At 40.4% G+C, this 19,740-nt stretch overlaps 1 protein-coding gene across 2 annotated transcripts in view; it reads left to right on the top strand.

The window, feature by feature from the left end:
- Positions 1-18,315, top strand: part of plekhm1 (pleckstrin homology domain containing, family M (with RUN domain) member 1) — a 37,156-nt gene extending 18,841 nt beyond the window's left edge. For both annotated transcript variants that reach the window (XM_067244972.1, XM_067244973.1), the window contains exons 6-12: positions 425-599; positions 10,933-11,925; positions 12,069-12,214; positions 14,999-15,192; positions 17,258-17,321; positions 17,458-17,615; positions 17,943-18,315. In XM_067244972.1, coding sequence (XP_067101073.1) covers positions 425-599; positions 10,933-11,925; positions 12,069-12,214; positions 14,999-15,192; positions 17,258-17,321; positions 17,458-17,615; positions 17,943-18,051 — 1,839 coding nt within the window. In that variant the 3' untranslated portion in view covers positions 18,052-18,315. The remainder of the gene's footprint in view (positions 1-424; positions 600-10,932; positions 11,926-12,068; positions 12,215-14,998; positions 15,193-17,257; positions 17,322-17,457; positions 17,616-17,942) is intronic.
- The last annotated feature ends 1,425 nt before the right edge of the window (positions 18,316-19,740 follow it).

Here is a 19,740-nt window from a genome sequence, read left to right as displayed (position 1 = left end):
AAAATGAGACGGTTTTCTTGAGCAGTACACTTGCTATTGGATTTGTAGGTTCCGTATGCCCTTTTGCGCCTTAACGACCAAAAGCTTGACGGACCGTCTTCAAGTAGTGACTGGATGCTTAGGTAGACTTGGTCAAGCAAGTTTTGGAGTGGGGCTTTTGCAAAAGGTTGCAAAATTGCGGGATCTCTTAATAAATGTGTTTATTTATTGTCCCTCATCTGTATATCATAAAACTGCAGCTTGTGATGAAACTGAAACTATTCAACACAAATACATGATACTAGGGCCTGTTGTGTTCCATAACTATATTCTATTTTTACCAACGTGCTCCCTCTAGAACAACAAACATAGTTAAAGACACTGCAGACACAGCAGCAGTCTTTTGTTATGGTGACCCAGCAGTAACTCTTCTTTCTGTGTCCAGCATTCCTACTCCTGGATATCTGAGGATGACATCTACAAGCCTCACCTGGATATACTGTCTGACCATGCCGAGTTGCATGCTTTGGCCCCTGCTCATGTAAACTGCTCAACCTCACCCCCTCTTGAGCCCAAGGCCCCCCAGTCACCCCCCAGCGTGATTCACCGAAGACAAATAGGTAAGAATTTCAGACCAAGCCAGATGTTGCACTCTAAGCACTGATTTTGTCTCAGTAAGCCATTTTTGAGGGTCAAGCAGCGAAGCTTCTTCTTCTTCGGGCATTTGTGAACAAGCAACGTCGTTTTTCCTAGGTCAAAATGGGTTTTCGGTGCTCCAAAAAATAATAATATATATATATTCTTATTTCTCTTCTTTTTTCTAATCAATGTATTTATTTCCAGGTGTTTTGTTTTGCATCTCTCCTCCCCCCCCCCGCCGAAACTAAACCTATATTTCGGAACAGGTTAATGTAATAGTCTAATAGCTAATGTAATATTGCACATATTTTCGTCCTATTTCCCCTAAAGCAATAAAGTTAGGCTAATTAAAGACACCTTACACTCAAAGTATGTTCTAAATGGCATAAAGGCTGCCAATTAATAATTGACATAACTTATTGTACATGGTCAGTAGCCTAGCCTATCGATTAAGGTAGGCCACTCTGAAGCATGTACACTGCCTGCTTCATTTGATCTTGATAGGCTAAGCATTCTGTAGCAAATAATAACAATAAACCCACTTTTTATTAATTAAAACTACTTCAGCATAATAATGCACCTAAAATACAAACCTGAGCAAGGGCAGCAATCGCTATCGAATCAACAGAAAATGTAGCTAGCAGGGGAAGAATACAAACAACGAAAATCACCAGATAACTTGATTTCAATTTGCTAACAGGCTTAAATGAACTGACAACAATACGACTTGCAGTTCACAAGGACGCACACACGCAATCTCAACTGCGGTGTGAAGCGAGTGTCCGTGCAATTCTCCGACATGCACTCTAACAATCACTGCTGATAGACGGCCTAAAATTTTGTACAGCCTGATTTCTGATACCGTGGCGGCAGAAATTTAGCCATAGAGGAAACACTGCACTATATATTATCATTCCAGGTTAAGAATACCAATGGAGGCTGCGTTGGAAATCGTAAATCAAACTTTTGTCAGCATTTTGAGTGGAAATTTGGCAAGTTAGCCCATAGCTAGCATGAGCCCCCTCTATTTCTAGAGAAGGTTACCGGTACTTATCTGAACTAACAACATGATCACTATCACTAGATATAAAGAAAACGTTGACTTTCACTCGATGCTATTCAGACAGAAGAAAAAAAAAGTGTCGATATTGTATGCACTGCTGTTCGTAGACTAGCTCCAGCGCTCGTTGCTAAATGATAGCAACTAACCAGGACACTTCACCAACTCTCCACTCATTCTCCTCGGACCGTGCATTTAATTCGCTTTGACGGCCATCTGTTCTCGGCAATTGCTCATTCGCCCTCTCACGTCTGACAGGTTCTAAATTATACGGCTGCAGGCCATCATACATACTATAAACATCTCCCCAACGTTACGTCATCACCGAATTGCGTAAAAAAATCCTGCAAATACCAAAAACGACAAACTGGCCTTTAACACAATTTGGAGACATATTTTTTTAATGATACACATATCTTTAGTACTTTATGTACCCGTTAATCGACAGTGGTGGTTAACCTGCAACATGGCCTTTAAACTAACAATAACAATAGATTGACAACATACTGAATCCCTAATTAAATCTTTCCCCTGACGTTGTAAACACATGTCCGATTAGATATCCCACGTTTTGATGGTAGCCTAGTGTCTGTGTCGCTGACGCGTGAGATTAAGCTGTTTTCACATATACAGGCAATTCGCTTATTGCTCTTCGCCTCAAAAGTTACATTTATATTCGACTAAAGTTTGTGCAACGTTGCCCTTGTTATATACTTGATCGCCTGTCGATGAGTACACGAGATCCACTGGCAGCGACTAAATTTGTGTGAATTCGCCTATTTGCTTCCCACAAGCGACTGTGTGGTGCTGGGAATAGCATTTACTTCCTTGCAAATAGCCTACTGTGCTAGCTGTGTTAGGCTAGCTAGTTTATTTTTGATTGACAACATACTGACGTTGCTTGTCCACAAATGCCCTAATAAACACATGAAATAGGGTTTGCTTCTTTTGCTAGGCTGCCTTGCGGGGCCTGTCACGTGACTTCCTTTGAAAATGAAGGGGAAAGCCCCCTGGGTGGGATACACTAATACATTAATAGGGGAAACACTCAACACCCTGTGTTTTCGCCCTTCATGCTAGTTAGCTCTACGCAGCAGCAATTGTTAGCTCAGCTGTACAAGTTACTTACCGGTCCAGGGGTCAGATCTGAAGCTAGGAGCAAAACGGAGCACAGCTGGGTTTTCCAGGTGAGCAAAATGGTTCATTATTCCTGCTAGGATGTGCTCTTCTGTAGTTCAAACACAGTTCTCCAAAGCACTGGATGTACGAGCTGGTAGCCAGCTACAGTACTAGCTACCAACCAGTTTGTAAGCTTTGTTTTCCCTGTATGTGTTAGGGGTGGAACGGTAAATGTATTCGCACCGAACCGTACGGTACGGGCGTCACGGTTCGGTGCATGAAATTACACAGAGAATACACGGTATAAAAATAAATAAAACTTGCGTGCAAATTAATTAATGTAATGCGGAACTACTGTTAGATACTCAAGGCCGGTTTAACCATTTGGGCAACTGGGCACTTGCCCAGGGGCACATGATATCTAAGGGGCCCTGGACAATGTCAACTAAAATGTTATATCACGTTATGAACGCTGTCCTAACTTTCCTTAATGTGAGTACTTTATTGCAACTCGTTCGATCAAAATATTATGTCAAATCACGTCAAAAACAGTGTTTGTGTAGTCTAGTAGCCAGTACCGCCGCTCCCATAACGCACACTACGTGCTGTGCGTAGGGCACCAACTCCTGAGGGGGCACCAAAAATTAGCCAACTGAAAAATCATCATAGTTATAATACTTATAATGCCGATATTATTTTAGTATATTAGGCACGTATATTACAAAACAGGCAGAACAAGAGATATAGCCTATTTAAATGCTCAAAAAAGTTACGATGGTGCCCCCCCCAAAAAAACAAAAAACAAATACACACTCAACTTCCCAAGCTCGCTGTGGGTGCCCTTCCGTATCTCAGTGGCCTGACGAACTTTGACAGTAGGCTAGGTCAACTTTTCTAAAATGGTCTTAAAAAGATAACAGTCGGGAAGAAAAAAAGAAAGAGACGTGCCCATGAGTTGGTGCCCGTGCATCACTTTCAGGTAAGCCCATGTTTAATCATTGTTAAATACGGGAAATGTGCTGCTAATTTAATGGTTAGCCTATGCATACACCTCAAACTAGCTGACATTATTGCTAATGTTAGCACAAATGTTTTAACTTAGGTGCAAGCTAAATTGAAATTACTTTACATTCTATGATGCTTTTATATCCGATTTATCAAATAGTTTTTAAATTAGTAATAAAGGTGGAGAGCTCCTTGGCTAAACCAGGCTAAGAAACGCAAGGTACGTGGGGCTGAAAAACTGAGACAAAAAGACATCACCTTCTCTAGACAAGATTTTACCAATTGAAAAACGGCTTGTAAAATGTTTATTTTACATAAAGCTCAAAAAACTATCTTGCGCTCAAATAAAGGCCCCAAAAATTGCGTTGCGCGCGAGCATTAATTTTTGAAATCAGTAACTAGCATCACATCAAACACAGGGGGGGGGGCTTGAGCCTTGTTGCCCAGGGCACATACATTTGTTAATCCGGCCCTGTAGATACTCGTGTACTTTAGGGACATCTAATCTGTAGCTCTGAAGCTCTGATTGGCGCCGCCGTGAGTCAGAGATAGGCTAGCTAGCAACACTCAGGACGAGTATGGCAAGGGGTGGCGACCCACGAGAGATAGAGGACCCGCCTGCCTTTTTAAGATTGCAAGTTTGGGAAAACTTCGGTTTCCCATTCAGTTACAGTAGTACAGGCGAGAGAGTGGTGGATAAGACGAACACTGTGTGTCGGCGTTGTTCAGCAGTTGTGGGCAGTGACATGCAGTCTGGGTAGGCAAGGTAGGCACTGCCTACCCTGCCAAAATTCAAACGTAAAAATGTTGATTAAATCATTTTATTTCATGTATTTATGTATTTTTACTGTTTATTCTTGTGATATACAGTACTGTGCAAAAGTATTAGGCACAATAAAAATAAAAAAGGTTAAGGAAAAATGCTTTAAGAAATAATGAAATTAAAAATTAACAAAGTTTTGCAAAATTGCACTTTTATACTGCTGCACAGATAAAAACATTATATTACATATATTTCATTGATTAAACGTTGCATTCAAATCTGATATACTTAAACGAAAAAAGGCAGCAACATTAAATTTAGATTTACTATAATTCAACTTTATTTTTACTACAAGGTACGGCACAAAACTGTTTGCATCACTATTAGTATCCTCATCTGCCTCCTCACCGACGAGACACCAGAGATGTCGCCTACTAATTAATAAACTGCTTTGCGCAATTCCTGTGTTGTTCTTAATTACGAATCAAATAATAATAATAAAAGCTGGCCTCGTGTACACACCGACCTCATCGAAACATGTAATTCAAGAAAAGCTGTAGCATTTAATTGAAGAAATACAATATAACACATTATTTGTGTAAAACATCTTGGGTGCCCAAGACTTATGCACAGTACTGTATATGCAATATGTGTGTTATTCCAATTGTTTAGACGTTACAATGACAAATGTTAGCCTTGTCCTAACCAGACCCTCGTACATTTAATTTGTACAGAGGGTCTGGGATTGCTCCATTGACAAGCGTTAACTTCCTTGAAGGCGGGTACTCTGTTGAACTATTGGATCTGCTCAGAGCCACTCTGATCTGCCATAACCAATCGCTAGCGTTCGCCTTAGCCAACTCCTTCACCACTACTGTAACGGAGCTAGCTGCCGTTGCTGGAAAATCAAACTTTTCCCGAACCCCGTGGGGAGGAGGGCCACAACATCATGGCCACCAACAAAATTCAGCAAGGATTTAACTTATGGATATTCGGCAGTGTTGCCACAACAGACCGAATAGCTTCGCTCGCATCTTTCTCCGCCGCCATTACTGAACTACAACTTAAACTAATGCACGACATCAACGTCATCGTTCTCAGCCACTCCCTCTGTTCGCTGATTGGACCTACAAAAAATGTGTTTCTGAAAACCGACTAATACACCGAAATCCCAGACCTAGTACAGAAGCAAAATCAAAATTGAGCGGAAGTACGTAGGAGGGCAGAGCCAGGCTAGACAAATGTAGCAGTTATGCATAATCAAATAGCCTACAAAAAAAATTGTAGAATAAGCAGTGATATTACTGTACGTTCACTGCGGACGACAAGCGAAAAACTCACTTGCGCACTTGGATCCTGTATTCTTCTACATGTACGTTGAAAAGCACAACTCTGCTGTGACTTTACACGTAAATATGTTATGCCAGTAATTACCCGTTACGTATCAAACATGGACCAATTAAAATCGAGATATTATTGGACATGTGCGCAGCTAACTTCATTACACCAGCTACATTGTAAGCTTAATCCCCGCGAAATTCAAGTCTAAATGACAGCAGTGGTGTCTGCCGATATCACGGAGTTGAGAAATTTCTCCAAGCTCAATTTTATTTAAAAAATGTGGTAATTAGGTAATCTGGCTTTCATAACTCAGTGCCTAGCCTCTTACTGACATCACCGCACGTCACTGGTTGTGGGGTATGTGAGTGGAAATACATCTAACATGTTAACGCATATAATGCATCTGGCGTGTGCTAAATGACTAAAAATATCCGACGCCATCACCCAGGTGTGCCATCAATGGAACGAGACAAAAAAAAAACTTCTCCCTACAGAGCTTAACCAGCCAATAGATACACATACAAATAGGGCCAAAAAAATTACTGACGCAATCGGAATTTACATGTCATCTTCAACGCGCCCGTATTCACTCGTAGAGGAACCTGGTTTGTTTTGCTTTTCCGTTGTACCGAACTCGTACCGAACCGTGATGTCTGAACCGAGGTATGAACCGAACCGTGACTTCACCGTTCTACCCCTATTCCACACAGGCCAACATCCCAATCAATTTAGCACAACTCTTATCAACACACCGGCCACTGGATACATCAAACACTGGACGTTTACATGTTGTCTCTGACCCTCTGAAACTCAATGAAATCAAATTGACAAGGATGAAACCAGCTGGTTTATACACCTTCTAATTGCTAACAATCCAAACACTAACATCCTGGCCCTTGACACACACACAAGCTTGGGAAGATGCACACACATTCAAAGCTTTCTGGAAAGGGTGGGCTGACCAAATGGCCCACCATTGCCCATAGGTGGCGCTACGGGCCACGCCCCAATTGTCAATTTTAAAAGTGATGGCATTTCAAGTCCAAAATGTCTTATTGTTGGTATGCATTCCTTATTACTCATGGGGAACAAAACAGGCTATAGACTCATGATGTCTGCAGCATGAATTTTTCTATAAAAGGGGTCACCAACACGGTGCCCGCGGGCACCAGGTCGCCCCCAAGGACCACATGAGTCATCCGCAGGCCTGTTCTAAAAAGAGCACAACTCACCAGTGAACTGCGTCTAAAATTAAATTGTATTCTGTTGCTAGAATTTTGTAATCACACTTGCATTTATATACCGTAATTTTCGGACTACAAGCCGCACCTTTTCTCTAATTTTTCGACCCTGCGGCTTATATAACGGTGCGGCTAATCTATGGATTTTTACAGCTAACGGCCACTAAGATATCAATAAATTTTCGCTTTAAAAAAATATAAATATTCAAAGATGTGCACACTTTTTCAAGGTTTTTCTAAAATAGCCAAAGTTAAGTGGTTAAATGATTGTGACGCTATTAACTAATTTTGTGAGGGAGTGCTAGGGGAACCCCTAGTTGAAAACCACTGCTGTAGATCACTGCCGGTATGTGCGCTGGGAGCGCACCGTTTAAGTTTGAAAGTTGAAAAGTTTGTGTCTGAAACGCTATGTGATACAGTACAGTTTACACAGCACAGTAGGCCTATATGTTCTGTAGCTACTATTGCACTAAATGGTAACACTCAGTGTGCGAAATACCCGTCAATATTCGGGTGGGTCCCCATCTCTCTATTGTTGCGCAATACCGATCTAAATTTGCTCAATATGCAGTAGGCAGGGACGGACTGGACGGACGCTACAGGCAGAAAAAGCAACATAGCTCATGATTTGTTAAAAGGGTTTGTCAGTAGCTAGTGAAAATGGGACATTTTTCCTATGAAAAGTTGTAGAAGTGATCATCTGAACATTTAAATAATTGCTGAGATTAAAAGTAATAAAGTGTTGAATATTGATATTATCTTTTTCCCACCTTGTTAAGTCATTGTTAATAATTATTTTGAGAAATCATTAACGTGATCAGTGTCTTCACATGGATGAGTATCATTAATCATTAATAATAATATATAACTAAAGGTAAACTGAGCAAATTTGTTATTTCAGAAGAGTGTATCAAACTGGTAGCCCTTTGTTTTTAGTACCCATGAAGTAGCTCTCAGTTTCAAAAAGGTTGGTGACCCCTGTTCTATACAGTGACAATTTGTGAAGAATATACATTTTTAAATGGTTGGCAATGTTTTGGAGGAATCCGCCATTGCTGCTTGCAGCTAAATTTTGTTTTTGTTTACCTAAGCTTCAAGTTGAGTTGGGGGCGCTTCATACGTGATGTGATTTGATTTGCATCACGGTGCAGCTTGTTTTTCCTTGGGCTGCTTATGCTAGCGCGGATGTACTAGATGTTTTGTATGTAGGCTGTTTGTGTCTGTACAAAGTACAATCCAATCCCCCCTCCTAATCAAGTAGTGAATCAGCAGATTTGGTCTTTAGTCAAGAACCCTTAAATATAATGTTTCACAAGTAGGCCTAGTTGTCAACTTTCAAGCATGTGTTCTGTGTTCGGCGTACATTTTTGCCATAGGCCTACGTTCGTTTTAGCCTACATCCATGGACTAAATAGAATGATTAATCTCCGGCATTGCATTGTGCACAGGATTAATTTTTCTTTGTTTGCCCTGGTAAACCATGAATAGGCTACATCTGTCAGGCTGTTTTCAGAATATGCAATTTGCACCAACAACTTAACACATGACTTGAACCATAATCGGGCCAGGTACAGTGCTGGGTGATAAAACGCATATCTAAGATCAAGTGCGAATATTGTTTTCTTTTCTTCACTGCGGCCGGCGCCGCAGTGAACGCTTCTAATGATTAACACAAAACAGCTACTCCTCTCTGAAGGCGTGAAAAGGTCTCAAATCTTTGAAGCCGTTTATCTGGGCTAGAGCTTTCTAGGTTTAACAACATTCAAATACGCGTATCTTCTTAAACTATTTAAGATTTCAATGTATGACACATCATTTGAAAACTTACAATCTGCACTTTCACAACCTGTAAAAAACTGAGAAATGACCTCGCCGACAACGTCCCCTTTTGACTGGACCGTGTCACAAATGAAAAAGACTATTAATGAATCTATTTGCATTACTAATTTTGTCACAGTAATGTTGCTGCTTTAACATTTACACTGTGTTCCAGTATTTTGAAGTATTCAAATCTGATTAAGAAAAAAAGGTTGTTGTCACAAACCACAGAATCATAAAACTCATACAAAATTGTTCTTAAACATCAGTTTCAAAGAAGTGTCATAAGGGTCACGCCCCTTGGTATGCTGTATTTACCGTAAGCCATGCACCTAAGGGGGGAGGTTCCAGTTTCCTGATTTTAACATACCTCACTGAAAAGGAATTATTCTATAGGCATTTCCTCTATTGTTGGCTTTGAATCTTCTGACGAATGGCACATACTGTTTGTCTAGTTTTAAACGGAGTTTAAATGTAGCAGCAAACAGCAATGGTGGATTCCTCAAGAAAATTGCTAAACATAAAAAAATTGTCATAGTAGAGAAACGTATTGCACACATTTACATTTAGTCAGTCATTTAGCAGACACTCTTATCCAGAGCGACTTACAGTAAGTACAGGGACATTCTCCCCCGAGGCAAGTAGGGTGAAGTGCCTTGCCCAAGGACACAACGTCATTTGGCACGGCCGGGAACTGAACTGGCAACCTTCAGATTACTAGCCCGCTTCCCTAACCGCTCAGCCACCTGACTCCCTGTATACAAGTGTGTATACAGGGAGTATATAACATGTGTATGTTGTATACACAAGTATACAACATTTCAGGCAATTGGATCAATGGGCAATTTTCAAGTAAAAAATCACTTTAGAGAGAAATCCATCATGCAAACACTATGGTTCTTTGTTTCCCATGAGCAACAACACAAGTATACAAACTTTCAGACATGCCATAATTTACTTTTTAGGTGGGGCCTGTATTGCCACCTATGCTCTGAGCAGGCCCATGCTTTCTGAGAATTGTAGCTCTTTCCATCTGCTACTGGCCTCTTCAACAAGGCCAAGGACTCCCACTGACATTCATTCATTTATTTAACTATTATAAGTCCATCTAATGGCAATTACACTATGCATGAGCCATGTCTACCCATCGAGCACTTAAGCGCCACCATTGGATAAAAATTTGAGGTGCATCCCCATACGTAACTTTTAAACCATATGTCTGAGAAAAATTGGGTGCCGAATTGGCAAACAAAAATGTTTGTCCGGAACATCATTGCATTTGGCAGTGGAGAGTTGGATCATATCTCAGCAAAAAAGATCCTCTTCTCTTCTGAGGATGTCCAAAACATATCATGTCATGTGACCAGCTGGAAATCGTTCCTATGGGCGATGTCAAGAAGATTTTCCTGTTGTTATTCCCATATTTTCAATGTGCGGAAAAATCTGATAGATTCTAAATTTTAAAAAAAGATGGCGGACATTAAAGTTTCTTGAGGCTTTTTTGGTTCCCCATGAGAAATAATGCATGCACACAAGTTTCAGATATTTCTGACATATGGGGCAGAGCGTATATCACTATAGCACAATATCCCCTGCTATGGTTGGATCAAGGTCATTGTAGGTGGTCTAGCAATAAGTAGTATATATTATCAGTATGCCAAACTATAGCATAGTAAAAGCTGACTGTGTTTTACTGAGGTGATCAAATTGGCATTGTGTTGTCGGTTGACTCTGTGTTACAGTGAGGTTAAGTTTACCTTTTTATTTCTGATTAGTAAAAAAAGACTACTTACAATCCCTGTGACAGAAGATTCAATCGAAATGTGTTGTTATTGTTTTGACTTTGGAATGATTTAGCTGTCTTGCATATTTGAAGTCACTCAAGAAACAATGCCTTTGCTTCATAAGTCGCAGTGTATTAATTATTATTTATTTGCACCATTTCTCAATTTGTGCTACTTCTGTAGGCTTGTCAAACCCTTTCCGAGGTTTGCTAAAACTGGGCCACCTTGAGCGTCGCGGCGCTGTGGGAATGTGGCGTGACCACTATTGTGAGCTCTCGCCTTTTGAGTTCCGCCTCTACCTCAACACAGAGGAGCGCACCTGCTGCGATAACTGCTCCTTACTCCGCTGTGAGGACGCTCGCATCACCTCCTCTGAGGGCCGGTTTGAGCTCACCTTTCCCGGGAAAAGACTGTACCTCCGGGCAGCCAATCAAGATGAGGCAGAGGACTGGGTGGACCGCATCATTGAAGCCGTCAACAAGTGCCGCCCTCTACCCTGTTCTGATGACCTATGGGAAGTTCTGCAGCCAACCTCCAGACAGATGGGCTTTGCCCAAGATGAGCCTCCATGCTCCTTGCTGTCATCCACTTCCTCTGTCCCTTCCAGCCCAGAACGAATGGGAACAGCCGTTGAGCTGTTAGATGCTGGGGGGGAGAAACCAGTGTTTGAACTGGACTGGACAAGGCCCACTGACTTGGAATCAGACTCCATCAAGGAGGCAGTGCTGTACCTTTCCACCGATCCCGAGGTTCGCACCTGGGTCCCCCTGGTCTTCTCTCTTTCCTTAGAAACCCTAAAAGGCTTCAATGTTCAGGAAGAGAGGAAGGTGCCGCTCATGTCTCAGCCCATCAAGGAAATCCGAGACATAGTTCCTGATGTTTCTCTTGGAGGGCCTGCATTTTTTAAAATCCTAACCACCAAAGAGACCCTCAAGTTGAGGGCTGAGACTCCCGAAGATGCGCGTTCATGGAGGACTCTCATCAGGGGTGCTCTGGATTCTTACCTGGAGAGTGGGGAGGATGGGGTGGCAGAGGAACCAGGCATGCCCTCAAGCATAGGAGGAAACATTCACAGACTGGTGCAGCACAGACTAAAGGGGGATGGGTTGTTGTTAGCCCATCTATATGCTGTGCCCATAGAGAAAGGGTTGGATGCACAGAGCTTCAAATGTGCAGGTGATATACTTTGTTTTTGATCCACTTTGAGTTACATACAATATATAGTTTAATATTTGAAAAGATGGATTCAATAATGCTAACGGTAACACTGATAGAAATTGTGTTTGTGTACGATTACTTTATTGCTAACTTCTTTGCAGGATGCCCTAAGCAGATTGGTGTTTCCCTCGGGAAAGCCAGACTCTGTGAGTTTACAGGACAATATTTCTGTGACTCATGTCACCTTGGTGACACCAGCATCATTCCATCCCGCATGGTGCACAATTGGGACCTCAGTCTACGAGAGGTGAGCCCCAGAGGACCAACACACATACATAATTAGTGCTTATTTGTCAACACTTATGTATTGGTAAGGCAAAATATTGTAAAAGTGACCTTGTCACTGGTTTAGCTTTGTGAGCCAACTCTACTCCTCAATCTATATAAGTTTAAGACCCTGTTTAATTTATAATTGGGTGTGCTTGCCTCTAACAAGGCACAACCTATATTCTCTCTCATATATATTTATTATTATTTATTATTTTTCCATCCAAACTCGTCCCTCAATTTTTGCACTACATACAATGTCGGTATCAAAGTGTGCGTTTTGGTCCCGAAAGCGTTGCTTGTATTGTATTTTACGTTCTGTTGCACGGTTTAGGTTTAATGTAAGTTTTTGTGGCTAAAAGTGAAGCCAACAGTGGCTAACTAGCTAGCCACAGTCACAAACATCCCTAACGTCACAAACCCGTGCACTTGCTAACTTCTGGGAGATAGCTATTAAACTAAAACTGAAGAAAGCTGCAAAAACGCCACAGGCAAAGGCCAAGGTGATGACGACTCATTTCACAAAACACAATTGTGAAATGTAATGTACAATGCGATATACGCTGATATTATTTATCTACTTTCTTCTGTCTGATATTTCAGTGAGGCATTAGCATCATGACATTAGCCTCTGTTGAACGACACATACGACAGAGGTCTGTTTTCAATCGTTAAAATAATAAACATGCCTCAAGAATAAATGTGCGTTTTAGGATTTATTATGACATTAAGTAACAAGTCAACGATTCGTTGGTGAAATTATCATTATATACCTCTACTTTTAAACCAATGTAGCTCACTTTAATGCTGTACGTGACACTGGAAAGAAAAAAGTTAAATTCAACCGCTGATTAGGAAGCCAAACGGCGACAGTACATTTTCGGCACTCTCCTTATCAAAAGTCCCAGATTAGTTTTTTAATTGGTGAAACAATCTGACTACTAACCTGAACTTCAATGCCATAGCCTAAACTTTACGCCAACCTCTTTACGAAGGTCTCCTCTATAGATAAGGGCTGTGAAAACGGCTTACATTTTCCAGTTGGGACTTTTGTTTAGAGATATGGAGTTTATGTCCGACGAGTGCCCCTGTTTTAGAGATACATTCTGAGTGTTACAAACTGCCCTTCGCTCCGTCTAGCTAGTTAGCTTGCCATGGGCATTTCTCTCCTGTCTGCAAAAAAAAATATATGGACAGATGATGGAAAATTGTGCCTCGTTTTTGCTCATTTAATCGGGGGGTCAGATGGCTGAGCGGTTAGGGAGTCGGGCTATTAATCAGAAGGTTGTTGGTTCGATTCCTGGCCGTGCAAAATGACGTTGTGTCCTTGGGCAAGGCACTTCACCCTACTTGCCTCGGGGAGAATGTCCCTGTACTTTACTGTAAGTTGCTCTGGATAAGAGCGTCTGCTGAATGACTAAATGTAAATGTAATCCGTTTCCATATAGTTGAAACATAGGCCTATATCTACAAATGTGTGGACTCAAATATACATAAAGAAACATATTTAAATTCCGGCGCATTCAAACCAGCTGGCTAGCAACAGCAGCAGTTGGCTAGCAACAGCAGCAGTGACTGACCTTCAGGTGGGGAGGAGGTACACAAAGAACACATTTATTAGTGGTATCTTGCTTCCAACATTGGTTTTGACAAACCAGTCATTTGGAGCAGATAAACATCTTAAAACATCTAGGGCTACAGTAGGCCCAAGGACCAGGATTAATGACCAGGATTGATTTAGGCTGACAGGGAGTATTAGAGAAGCTGACAAAGTTCAATGCACTTTTCCGTACTTACAGTGTGGATAGCTAGTGACAGCCCTCTAGTCTTCAGACAGCTATTTTCCAGAAATACATATAAAGTTTGTTTTATGGGGCATATTTTCAGTTTGCAGATGGTACAGTTTGAATCGTGATTGCAGCTGATACTGCCTGTGACGTTAGAATAAGCTTGTTTCAAAGGAGGTTCTTTATTAATAAATGAATGCAATATGCGTAAAAGCTTAAAAATATCACTAGAAGGGAAAAACTTAAGGGACGTTTAAGTCATATAAGTTTGCCCAATTTCTTTGTTTTGATGTAACTGTTTCAACTATGTGAGTCTGCATCACCATTTCCTCTTGCACTAAGGGAAATGAGAAGAGAACCGTTTCATTCTACACTTCACTCTCAGCATTCTGAAGTGTAAATGAGCAGCAACAAATGTATGCTTTTTAATCTATGCAATCTTCATAAATAATAAGTATGCATACTTATTAACCCTTGTGTTATCTTCGGGTCATTGTGACCCACCGTCGTATTGCGACAACTTCACCGCATACAAAAACAAAGTGAAGTGTTTTCTTTTAAGCGTTGGGCTGTCTCAGACCCCCCACATTGCGAAGGTTAAAAGAAAATTATTTTTATTTGTTTTTGCATTGGGTAAAATTGGGTAAACACAACGATGGTTCGTTATGAAACTTTGGGTCATGTGACCCGAAGGCAGCACAAGGGTTAAAAGGAAACATAAATATCAGTTGTAAAATTTAAGTACACATGAAAAATCTCTGAATGTTTTGATGTTGAATATTAGTTTAAACAATAGGTTTGGAGGTGATATAGTAAAAAATAATAATAATAATGGCCCAGCTGCAACCGATACAAGTGCACCTCACAATTTCAACAGAAATTGTACCCTCTAGTTAATAATTGTGTGTACTCTCATCATCTTTCGCCATTTCAGGTATTCCACAGACATGTTGTTTAGTTGCTCATTATTTCTGTAGATTTCCAGACAGGCCCTAAAGCTGCTAACACAGATTGAGCATGAACCACTGCTGCACCTTGACCTGTTGAACTCTAACTTGTGGGACCACACTGAGGACATGATCCAGGCCCGAAACCTCCGTCAGAAACTGCGCCTCCTGGGAGATTACGTTCTCATCTGCCGCAGTGGAGTTGGCAAGAAAGTCAAGGCTAGGTGCGTGTATGCATCTGCAGTCTGGGTGCAACGTGTGTGTACTGTGTAGGGTTTGAAAAAGTTTGCTCAAAGTATTCTTTTATTGTTTGTCATTGTACATAAACTATGTAAGCAAGATATTTAAGAGGTGACATTTTATAACATTAAACCTTTATGTAATTTGAAAATACAAACCTCAAAAAAAGCCTAATATAATGGGAATTCATTAAAAGTTGAACTGAATGCAAGAACTGTGCATGCTTCCACCACATAAACCGGCCTAAACCAACGTTTTTATTAATTCTCAAGTGCAGTATCCACTCTCACAAATCAGATTTGAAATTCAATTGGCGAAACTTTGCCCTCCTTTATTTTTTATGGGAATCACGTGAAGGCCTATGTGTGACGTGGATAAGGTGCACAGAAATGAAAGCAAATCCTATTCTATGCAAATTCTAGGGATGCACAATATATCGGCGGCTGTATCAGTATTGGCCGATAAATGCTTATTTTTACGGTGCTTGTCCACTACAGCTATGCAACATGCTTGCCATCGCTTGCCTTCCCACAGTGCACCACGCTCGGGGGCGTGTCAGACAGATGAATGCAGAGTTGTAGTTCTTTAAAGTCACTTTTGTAGTTCGTATAAAGTCATGGCAAAGTGTGCAGACTTGGGTTTACATACTCGCAATATCGATCAAAATACAACTTTTACACACATGAATCAAAAATCTGATACGCTGGCTAGATGTAGCATGATGTTATCTACTATACACACTAGTTCTGGCTCTTTTTGCTGTATTTTATTCTGAGCGAAAGATTAAATGTTACAGTACGCGATTGGATGCGAACGCCACTAATAGTGTGCAACGCAGTCTCACAATATCAATGAAACACAACTTTTACACACATGATGCAAGAAATCCAATACGCTGGCAAGATGCAGCATGATTTTATGACTCACCAATTTTTATTTTATTCAGGGTGAAAGATTAAATGTTACAGTATGCCACCGGCCACTCAGGGTATCCAGTCGCGTACTGCCGACGGGGCTAGCTAACTAGCACAGAACAAAGTTACATTTTGTTACAAGACTGAATTTAAAAGTACAAAACCCCCACCAGGAGCAACAACAACCCTGCGCCATGCCAATTCTTTTTTTGTTAACATCTCTGTATGAATACAGAGACGTATCAAACAGGGCTGGGTATGCAGCCACACAGACGGATCCGTTTTTCCTCCATCTTGAAACTGTGAAAGCTAGAAATGTTTACCATGATGGTTGCTACGTTAGAAATAACATAAAACAATCCAATTGGCCATCGCTCGTGAAAATCTCTCATTTACATAAAGTTGAGAAACTCAACTCGAATCGCTTGGGTTGCGTTGCAACTCACAATGCACCACGCATGGCTCCATTGGAAATGAATGGAGAGCATTGCGTCGCTCGCATCGCTGTCGTGGACACGCACTGTTATTGTTATTGATCCGATAAGAAAATGTGGTCGATAAATAAAAGCTGATAAATGATGGATTATTTCCGCCCGCTGAACCACTTATTTTTGGGGGGAATTTAAGAAATCTGATAATTTTGGTAAAAGAAAGATCTAGATGTTTTATGCGGTTAAGGTTTTAATAAAAACAGTTGTCCACTTTATTTGTCTGCCTTTTTGGCCAAAATTTCCATATTGGTGCATCCCTAGCAAATTCCATGCAAATTTCACCACCACGTCATTAAGCAACACCCATTTGGGATTATGTACATGTGTTCACCCTTCCATTAAGTTAAGTTACAAGCACACTGTCACAGTACCCTATATGAAATAGGCTTTTATTGTTAACTACATTTGTGTGATTACAGCATCACCATCACAGTTTCAATGATCAAACAATTCACAGACACAGCAAGTTTGTCCCTCCGTTTACTAGGGCATTTAGTGGATTAGCAAAACCAGAGCAGCAAAATGCTGCTGATACTGTCTCTGAACAGATTGTGTACACACAGTCAGATTGGAGTAGACTTCTTAAGTATACCTGTGTGTTCACTGCACTAAAATAATGACTTATTTTCTCCTATTCTCTGAAGACTGGATCAACGCACTTATCTGTTAGAATCAAGTCATCTTTACAGTGTCTTGGACTTACAACAGGTATTGTTCCTCATGTCTTTTAATGAGTGCAAAATTACATCATAAATAAGATGGTTTGATCAGAAAAAACACCTGTCATTCAGTGTGTGTCCTTGTATGTGTTTTTGTGTCTCTGTATGTTCACTTGTCTGGTTAGATAGCCGATGGCCAGTATGCTGCCTACCTGAACACCCTGATCCAGTTTGCGTCTAGCCATGTTCACCAATGTGACCTGTGCACCCAGAGAGGATTCATCTGTCAAATATGTCAAGCCAATGACATCATCTTCCCCTTTCAGTTTGAGACCACAGTCCGGTAAGTGCTCATCCTCCTCCAGTAATGGTAAAGATTGATAATCTGTAACTGACCGTTAGAAAATAGGACTAAAGAGAAGCATACCTACTGGAGTAGATATATTTAGTACCAAGATGCTCCACCACCTGGTGAATACTTTTACAGGGTCTTGAGAGTAATGTAGACATTTATGTTTAGTATTACCAATCAGTCATTTTCAGCATGCTCAACATAATTATTTTATAGCCAATTATGCATTTAAATATACATATTATGCGTATCTAAGCACACTGAATTTCTTTATGGTTCAAGAATCTGAATGAAATTACCCACACTCTCTCACCACAGGTGTATGGTGTGCAAGGCTGTCTTTCACACTGCTTGCAAGACCCAGTCACTCTCGTGTCCGCGATGCTTGCGTCTTCAGAAGTACCTGGAAAGAGATCTGAAGGACTGACATACTGAGCTGTGTTCTGTCACAAGGCCCCGTCTACCTTAAAACAACAGCAAGTGCAAAACAACAAGAAAATGTTAGTCATATTATAATCCTTGTTCATGTTATATGAACTAATCCCAAGTGCCATTAAAGTCATGAATGAGTCGGGGCCACCCACGCTTGCACCCAATGTTTGTTTCAAAGTCTAATATAGAAAAAAGGGACGTTTCATTTCCTACATTTCTGTAGTGGTCAACTCACTAAACTTTTTAAAAGCCAATTAATTTTTAAAAAAGCCTATCAATCAAAAGACGGACAAGAAGATTTATCTAGTTCATACACAAATCAAATATTTTAGACACAAATATACATTATTTTGTAGCATTCAAGAAGTTTGTTTTGGTTTCATGTTTACAGTACCCACTCGCCTTACACCTTGTTGGGAGCTTAAGGGGGGGGGACAAGCATCTTTTAAAACCTGAATGTTTACTTGGTTTGACCTGACCTACAAGATCCATATAAACACTTGCAAAACAAACTACTTGAAACTGTTACATTTACAGATCCTGATTATATTGTGCCTTTAGTTACTTTGATGTTACCGTCAAGATTACTGTCGATTGTAGAATTGTGGTGCAATGGAAACTGTGCCAAACAGCAATAAGAAATGGTGATAGCTTTTCAATGTCTCAACAAAATACATTTTAGTTACAGAAGTGAGTCGCATTATATTTCCACAGTGTGAAAATATATATATATAAAAAATAAATAAACATCATTGTTTAATGTTTAAAAGTAATCACCATACTTTTGACTACAGACATGTGGACCACTTAAATGTAAGTTATTATTTTAGAATGAATTCTTAGAGTTTGACATCCCATTTAGTCAATTATCAAAATAAATTAACACGGATGTACATGCAAATTATGGTATGCAGCTAGAGTTGTACAGTATAGCTGACTGTCAGCAACTCATAAATTAATAGATACAAGAACATTGGGAGCTTAGTCGGTGCATTGACTGGACATTTTTCTGTACATGGCTTTTTAAATGATTATTATTCCCATTGTTAGGGTTAGGTGGGAAAAAGGTGTGAAGTACATTCATTTAGGAAAAAGCCAAAATAACAATCTAACAATGTAACTTGTTGCGCCTTGATGTGCAGGCACATGCATTGTACTATCTCTTCTCCTCTCAGTCAGCATAGCTTATACATTTCAGAATGTCAATTCTAAATATTACAGTCTTAATCATTACATGTTTCCTTGTGAAGTAAACCAGTTCGTAGTTGTAAATCAGCTGTGATGTCAGGAATGTCCGTCTCTTCAGGAATGGTGTAACTATTCAGTTTAGTTCTGGATTCAAGTATTGCAAAATGGAATAGAAAAAGAAAAAAATTAACATACAGCCAACAACAGAGTTGCCTCAATGACCACAGGAGTCAAAACAATCAGCCTTCTTCACACCATCCAGTCACCACTCCACTCTGCATATGGACTCTTTATCTCTCCCAAGGAGCTTCAAAGGGTTTGCTTAGACGACCAGTCACCATTTACGGACCAGTCACCTTTTGTTCCTCTCAGGTTGTGGCAGGATTTCAAACAAATGAACATACTTTGAAGTGATGCAATGAAGTGAACCAAATTGTAAGATTTAAGTTATTTGAGACTTCATCTGTACAACTAGAACTGACTTTAGCAACCACTT

This window comes from Osmerus mordax, chromosome 10 (genome assembly GCF_038355195.1).
Source record: "Osmerus mordax isolate fOsmMor3 chromosome 10, fOsmMor3.pri, whole genome shotgun sequence".
Classification (NCBI taxonomy): domain Eukaryota; kingdom Metazoa; phylum Chordata; class Actinopteri; order Osmeriformes; family Osmeridae; genus Osmerus; species Osmerus mordax.
This window is presented reverse-complemented; position numbering and strand designations above follow the sequence as displayed.